The 8,467-nt window shown below is 46.7% G+C and overlaps 1 protein-coding gene across 1 annotated transcript in view; it reads right to left on the bottom strand.

Moving 5' to 3' along the window:
* Window positions 1-956: 956 nt before the first annotated feature.
* The window catches only part of GPRIN3 (GPRIN family member 3), a 30,562-nt gene continuing 23,051 nt past the window's right edge, over window positions 957-8,467 (bottom strand). The window contains exon 2 of the mRNA XM_065634211.1: window positions 957-5,004. Coding sequence (XP_065490283.1) covers window positions 2,508-4,895 — 2,388 coding nt within the window. The 5' untranslated portion in view covers window positions 4,896-5,004 and the 3' untranslated portion in view covers window positions 957-2,507. The remainder of the gene's footprint in view (window positions 5,005-8,467) is intronic.

Below are 8,467 nucleotides of genomic sequence, written 5' to 3'. Positions count from 1 at the left end.
TTATATATTCAGATGGAACATATTTGTAAAGGGACAGTTCAGAGTAAGCTGGCTCACAACACTACGGCGAGGGGGACAGCAGAGTGAGGGACGCGAGCTGAGCCAAGGGACACGAGCTGAGCCAAGGGACACGGTTTCGCAGGAAGACAGGCTGGGCAGCAGCAGCGAGGGAGGGGGCTGAAGGGACGCAAAAGGAGCAGCAAAAAGCCTTGGACCCGGACAGGACACAGCAAACATCACAGAGAACTCTGGGAACCTCTTCAGGGCTGACACGGACACAGCATGGGAAGAGACACTGAACTTGTCAACTAACCTGACCTAATGAGACTGCCAATATTAATCCCACACAAAATTTCACATGAAACTCACATCTTGGACACTGCTAGGAAGGGCGCGGAAACAGCAGTACCAACAGAAAAAAGGCAGGAGATTTTCCTCCTCGTGGGCAGATGTGGGAAGACACACTCTAATGTGGTATTTCAGAATCGGCAATTCAGCATCAAGTGGGAAAGGACTTGAAATAATGTAGAGAAATGGAACAAGGATGTGCCATGAAGCCCCCAAATATATACCAGAGGAAAATTAGGAGTCAATTCAGTACTATGCCTAGGGGAAACACCTTTCATTGAGCTAGGTTAAAACATTGTATCTTACAGTATTTTATCTCTCTGCTGGGGAAAAATTGCCCCAAAACATCTGCTTTGAAAGCTTGGCAGTTGATAGACTCAAAAAGTCTGGCCTCCTAAATAAAAGGGAACCATATCAGGTCTGCTTCACAGGGAAAAAAATAAGAACAAAACCAAAACTCATTTACACTGTGTAAACCTGTAAGATTTACAGAATAAGTTGGAAGAGTAAGATCTACAGAGTAAGTCCAGAGTGTGGTACTAGAGACAGAAATAAATTATCATCATGATTCATGAAAAATCTTTAATGGAATAAAAATAACGCCTATTTAACTCTAGTACCCTGCAGGATTACAATATCCAAATCCTCAGTGCTTTGCAGGATTGAAAACTAAATTTTCTACAAACTGCAGGAGTTCCCCAGCCTCCCATCATGAACTCTAGTGGACAGAATAAAAAACTAGTGGGAAACACATTTCCCGGGTTGAAATCTAGAAGTTGAGAAATGTAACCAACATACATTTGAGACGTTATTGTATATCACACTGCTGGAGAAACAGTCACTAAGCTACCTTTTATTAGCAGTTTCTACAACTTTTCTAACATTAGAAATACATAAAAGATTGTCTCAAGATTTCAGTACTTCTGTAAAGTAAACGTTTCAAGTTAACAATATAATGGTTTATAATATAGAGAGCATTAGGTAAAACAAAATCTGCACAGGCTAAATAAATGGTATTCAGTTTATGAAAGGCAAGAAAAGCTCTAAAATTCTGGAAAAAAAAAAAAGCAGATTTGTCTAAGGACTTCAAAGGAAAAAAGATCAGTGTAACACACTAGACATGTAGGTTCATGGACCCAGACGCACAGGAGAGTCTGTTCCTATGGGAAAACGTTACTGTGCATCTCTGGAGAGAGAAAAAAGATGCACCCCGCTTTACAGAGTGATTTAGAGGAGAGGTGCTCAGCACCGTGGGATGCTGGGAGCAGGGGCTGCCCACCCTGGCTGAGGAGCCAGACCAGCTCGCTGCTTGTGAAGGACATGGCTGGAGCACCACAGCGTGAGGGCACCGTCCCGCTGGGTGCAGGTACATCTGCTGATGTGCTCTCTCCTGCCTCGCCTGCGCTGATGCATCCCCTGCTTATATCTTAAGCATGGCTGATGCAGGAGAGAAAAAGCCCACAGAATTTTTCCCTCTCTCATCTCCCCTTCTGGCCATCAAAATCCCATTGACTTCACTTCTCCCAAGGAGATAATCCTTTAGCCTTGATCCTCACTCTTTGCCTGATTCTCCATTTCAATAGGAGGGGAAGACCTGGCTCTCTGAGGCTCCCATGAGAACAGTGCCCACAGTATCAACAGAAGTGAGACTGCTCAGTGACGAATGTCCGCAGCCTTTTCACCCACTTGCCTCAGCGTGGGTAACTTACACACCGGGAAAGTTCTCTTGTATTAGGTCTTTACAGGTGTTGGACCTTAGGTTCACCTCACCCAGCTTCCCCCAGCCCACTCCTTTGTGTAAGACCTCGTGATACACACAAATAGCTTTCCATAATGACTCTGACAATCTCTCTGCTTCTTGCTTTAGCAGAAGGTGCTGCTCTCCCTGCAGCAATGTGGCAATTTTAATTTGTGCTCTTGCTAAGTGCCTAGCATTTCATCTGACAGTGGTTGGGATGGGGGCATAATGTGGAAATACACCAGCTGTGGCAATAATAACGGTGTGACGGAGCATGTGGCTACTCAGAAAACAAAGGGGAATAATTTTCCACTGTTGCTGCATCACAACCCCAGTAACACAACTGAACAGCAGGACTCGAGACTTGAGGGGAGGGATTCTCTCTACCACTGCAGACAACTACGCATCCCTGCAAACCATGTCAGTCTAACACAGAAGAGGGAGTGGGTCGGACACAGCAATTAGGACGCCTAAAATTCTGCAGCATGGACTGGAACACGTTGTGCTGCCTCCCTTTCAGTTTTTTATTTGAGGATGTATCTGAAGAAATGGATTTCCGGGGCTGACTGTTCTGGGCCCGGATCAGTTTCTCGTGTTCCCGTATTTGTCTCTGTAAGTGGTTCTGGATGGCAATTCCCAGGGATTCTGGATCAAGGGAAGCACCGTAAACTTCCCATGTCATGCCTTGCTCGTCCCAAACAACATCCCTGACATGCTTGGTCTGCTTCACCTGCACTTTTGCCTCCATGGCCAGGGTGGGCTGCTTTTTGTTTTCTCCCAGGTTTGGCAAGGCCTGAGCTGAAGCAGGAAGAGCTGCTTTGTGGACCTCGGGTCTGGACTCCTTGGCTTGGAGGTCTTTCTGCTGGGGAGCTGCTGCTGCCTCCAAGGGAGGGGTGAGATGTGCAGAACTCACACTCAACTTGGGTGTCAGCCCTGCCTGAAGGCTCTGGCTGCCAGCCATCTGAGCCTGGCCAGCATCTCCCTGGCCTCTGCTCTCCTCCTTTTCACCTGCATCCTCTGAGCACGCTTTTATGTGGACAGTGGCAGGCTGGCTGCCAACATTCATCCCTCCTTTAGGATCAAGCACCACCAAGTCTTCTTCCTTTGGTTTTACCGCAGACTGATTAGGGATGGCCTCCCCTTGACTCGCACCCTTACTGTGCATAGGCTTTTGCTCAGGGCTGCCCAGGACCTCCTTCTGCTTGACTTCACCACCCGTGCTACAGAGTAAAGGCAACTGGCTGCTTCCTGCATCGTGGACAAGATCTCGCATGTTGTTCTCGGTTCCAGGGAGAGCAGCAGCAGAAGTGGTTCTTGGTTCACCAGTGCCAGACCCAGACTGTGCTGGAGTTCGATTACTGGAGTCGACTGCAAGCTGCTCAACAGGGATAGGCTTTGGTGGGACTGAAGCATCCATCGGCAGCTGAGCAGCATCCTTGCCGCCGTGGGCTGCACCAATCATTGCAGCATTACTCACAGATGTTCCTTGGGATGCAATGGCTGCAGGGGAGGAGGGGAGAGCAGGTTTTGCATTATCTGCTGACACCAGAGACATCACATCAGATGGGACCCCAGGTAGTTTGACAGGCTGGGTTTGGGCTGAAGCAGTCATAGCCATAACAACAGTCGATTTTGATGTGATACCAGGAGAACATGGGGACTTCTGTTGTGAAGAGAAACTGTCAGTAAGTGCAGATTGGCTCAGCCTCATACCTCCTTGGTAAATAATGTGTAGTTCTTCCTTCTCCTCTGGAGCAGGATTCCCTTTTAAGAAGGCAGCAAGGATGCTGGGGCTGGTGGAGGCAGATTTGCTCTCCACAGTAGCCACGGCCTGAACCTCAGCATCTCGCCATGTCCTGCTTACTGCTTCCTGAGTTAAAGAGCTGCTCTCCGGCTGAACTGTCATTGTACCGGTTTCTCTGAATTTGGAGAGCTGGGTGTGGCCTGGAGTCCCCGGCTTGGCATCTGCATTGTGTACGAGATGTGGACTTTCATGGCTAGACTGGGCTGGTGCCTCGTTGCTCTGGACCACTTCAGTTTTATCTGTGGGAAGCAACTCCATGGTGTCTGCAACCCCACTTTTTGCCTCCAAACTGGTCTGTGGGTCTCTCCCCAGGTCAGCTTCGGTGTGCTTCATTGACGAGGCTGACTGACATGCAATAGAACCATTTTTTTCTGCTCCCCTGTCTTTTTCCCCTCTTTGCAGAGAGTGCCCCTGAGAAGTACAACAGGACTCATTACCTCTAATAGAGTTGCCCAGGGAAGAATAATTTAACACGTCGAGTGCCGGCTGATCATCAGTTCCCTGAGGTTTCAGGGCAGAGTCATCCGTTTGTGTCAGGGAGCTCGTTTTCGCCTGGCTGCCCTGCACAAACTGCCGGGAGCTCTGGGGGGCTGGCATCATCTCTGGCCCCTGCCCTGCCAAGGGGGCTCCTGCTGCCGTGGGGGCTGGTGCCGCCGGTCGCTGGCTGCTGGCTGGCCGGGAGCAATGAGCAGGCTCTATGGCTGCAGGACACCCCTCTGCAGCTTTGTTGGTGAGCCTGGGAGGGAAGGCTTCCTGCTGGCTAGCATCGTCCTCGTGGCATTGCTCACACCTCTGCACGCTGGCAGCTGGTGTGCATTTCAGGTTGAACAAGCAAACCCCAGCAGAGCCGGACGGCATGCACGGGAAGCCGTTGCTGGCCCTCTCTCCACCGGGCAGGTGGGGTTGGCGCTTAGCAGACTGCAGGTCTCCCAGGTGGTCCTGCTCCAAAGAAGCTGTGACCAGGGAAAGCTTGGCAGATCTCAGAGGATCTGGTACAGTCCCCATGGACTGTCTTCGAGATGTGGTTTGTCCTCAGCTTCTCCTCGGAGTTTTCTTGCCAGGTGGTGGGTATAACAGGGCAGGCTGTCAGAGACAGGTTTCCTGTAAAGCTAATCTGTTAAATGAAAGAAACATAGTGTTAGCAACAGTCAGATTTAAGAAGAAAAAGCACCCAGAACAGATTGATTTTACAGCTTGGAGATAAATACTTGCAGGTAGGAGAGAAAGTGAAGCATCTGATTCTGCCTAAAAGTCACATAAAAGACATGGATTTCAAGGATCTCCCAATTCAAAGGTCTGGATGAAGAAGAAAATACTAGTGACAAAGCAACGACAGCTGGCCTGTTGTTGATACACTGATGAAAACATAATGACATGCCAAGAGAGAGGAAAACACCCCCAATATGAAGTGAAAGCAGGGATGAATGGGAATGGGCGCAGACTATGTGTGGAAGTTTGAGATCACAAAGTAAACTCCCTGTGATAAAATCCTCTAGCAAGCCACCTGTGAAAGGAAAACTGCTACCTTGCCTGTTGTGCCTCTGTGAAGAAGAGATCTGATTCCCCCAGGATCCACCCTGTGACCTCGGTGGATCCCACACCTTTGCTGAGCACCAGTTTCCCCTTCTTCTCATGAAGAGTCCTCCTCTATCTCCGCTACGAACAAGGACATGCTCACAGGGGGCAACAGGTCAGTTCAGATTAATGTGGATGAACTCAGACCTCACTGGTAAAAGGAATACAGAAGGATGACACCTGCAGATAAACACCAAAAGAAGGTACTGCACCATACAGGGCTGTGCACACAGATCCTTTGAAATAATTAAAAGGAAGCCAGCTCAATTAATAAATGGGGGCACAGATGATCTAGAAATCAATTTATGAGCAGGTGGTATGAAACTGGAAGGGGAATATTGTAGCACCACAGAACAGGTAGGGCCAATGCCGTGCTCAGTGAAACACTGGGAAGGGATTTTAAGCAGGTGGAACAGAGTTATCTAGGTTGAAATCCAGCCAGGATTGCAGGGAAGCCATTGCTTCCAAGAGGAGGTGATCTCCAAATGTGCTTGTTGGCTGGTCTTTTAAAAGGACCTAGCACTGCCCAACTTGGATTCTGCTAGAGGTCAAGGGCTGGATGGGTCCCTGTCAGCGGCAGCAGCGGGGTGGCGGCCAGTGACAAAGTTCCACCCCAGTCTTCTTTTAAACTGCAGGCTCCCTATGCTCGTGTTAAAGGCTTTCCCCAGCTTATGCGGCCAGCAAAGCACAGGTATGAGACTTGGGAGACACACCGAACATTTAGTTTTATGTTAACCAGAGGGTGATGCTGGGAAAATTATTTCACCTCTGTGTGCCCATGTCTCTGCAGGCACGCAATGGGGTCTCCTTTGCTACATCACTTGGGAGACGCTGCTGGAGGGAAACGTGCGATTGTTCAGCTGTTCCAGACCCTCCCTACCCACTAGCCAGATCAGTAGAAGCCCCTTCTAGAAACATTCCTACTCTCCTTCTCTCAGCCCGAATGGCAGTGGTTTAACTTCCCTAGTTTCTGTAAAATTAATCCTAAATTTCAGCACCTTAGGGTGCCTAGAAAGAGCAACAGGAGAAAAATTCTCTAATGAAAGGAAAATGAAAACAAACACAGCCCGCCTAATTTTCTAAGAAAAGGAAAATACTGTGACTTATTATTTATTCATTAAGCTTTACATCTTTCAGATATTAACAATTCATTATTTTTACACTGTCTCTTTAGGCTCTGTCCAACCACAGATGTGCAGTCTGATGGGTTAAGCCAGGCCTGGGAAACTGTGATCCTGACCCTGAAGTATCCCAAGCCATCTGTGACAGCAGCCCCGCATCACCCCAAAGTGGCTTTGCAGCAAGGCTAATGATTGCAAAGCTTTTTGAGAAGTCCTGAGTTTATGTAAACTAGACTGCAAATCTGTGGAAGTTTGTGACCGCCTACAAGATGTCTCCACTTCATTTTGTGCTCACTTTAAAGCCAGCCAACGTAGCCCCGAAGGAAAGGAGCAGATGGCTTTGGGCATCTGTTTGTCTAAATTCTGTTACTCTCTTCTTTCCTTTTCCAAATATAGATGCAAACTAAACCAGTATATATACAATTGGGCAGGTCACTTTTTTTTTTTTTTTAAGATCCCGAGTTTGTTTAAGAACAACTGAACAAACAATGGAACAAAACCAACCCCCATTTTTAGGATGAGATGTACTACTCAGCAAACAGTTTCAGGAGAAGAGAAGGCAAAGCTGTTTGACTCTTCACTATACAAGAACTGGGAAAGGCAATCTGCACGCCAGGGCACTGCCTTTAACTCATACCCACTCAATGGGGAGATGATTCCTAATTTTTCAGTTAAGAGAATTAGTTCTGATCTGAACCCCCACATGAATTTTCCTCAGCTGTTTAATGGCTCTTCCCCAAAATCACTAGAAATACACATTTCTAGCAAGTGCTGCTTGTGCTAATTAAAAGTGATTCTGCTACTGAATCTTCAACATATAATGTCAACAGAGGAAATTCAGCCCCCCCCCAAAACACGTGGACCTATTCTCTGGTGTGAGGCAACGGAGCATAACCCAGACATTTTCCTTGACCCTTGCATGTGGGTTGGGGACTGGGTCATTCTACTGCCTGGGACAACTCTGAAAATGAGTTAGTTCATGAGAATAAGGTTTTTATAAAGATTACATTGTTGACATCATGGGAGCTATTTTCTTGTTAGCTTTTCACTAAGCCTGCTAATGATAGGAGCCAAAGGCACTGTAGTAGTGTAAATAAATGTGGTAATTTCTGACAATGCTGTTTCTTAAGAATTAACAAAAATCAGCATGAAATGTAAGTCTTACACAAGAGAAAAGCAAACAAACTCAACTAATTACAGAACTGAAAAGGCATTTTTATTATTTGAGTCTTATTTATGATCATAGTCTAATTTTTATTATTGGAGTCCTATTACATAGGAGTGAAGAACAACGCTGGGACCTGTGGGCAATACTATTCAACTGCCCAGGCAGCAAGGATACAAAACAAGAAATACTGACTGCAGGCAAATACCCAGAAGAAACAGGAATACAAAACTTGGTAGCAGGCCAAAAACCATGTCAAAACAAATCAAGATCATTGATGAATTTTTCAAGTGTTGTATGTCTGACCTGGAACAATCATCCAAACTTCTCTTTTATCAGGAGGTGAAATTAGTATCTCCACAAAGGTCAAGATCAATTTTTAGTAATAAGATATTTTCTACACCAACACAGTTCTCCTTCCCCTGATTCTTTCAGACCAAGTTAGTCTGCCTGACTATCAATCTCATCTCAACATAGAATTTTTCTGGACCTTTTGCAACAAGAAGTTTCTAACTTTGATGAAGTCTACATTTGGCTTACATGGTCTGGGAGAGTCCCTGCATGGCCAGCAGACCTTCATGGGCTCTTGGCACTGAGTAGGTCTTTGTGTGCCAAAAAAACCCCAAACCCCAAACCCCAAGAAGTTTCTAGGCAACTCAATGCTGACAATGTAAATAAACTATTTTTTTTTCAGTAACATCCATCCCCCAGTAAAA

The sequence above is a fragment of the Caloenas nicobarica genome, chromosome 4 (assembly GCF_036013445.1).
Source record: "Caloenas nicobarica isolate bCalNic1 chromosome 4, bCalNic1.hap1, whole genome shotgun sequence".
NCBI classification, from domain to species: Eukaryota; Metazoa; Chordata; class Aves; order Columbiformes; family Columbidae; genus Caloenas; species Caloenas nicobarica.
Note: the sequence above shows the minus strand (reverse complement) of the source record. Positions and strands in the feature narration are given on the sequence as shown.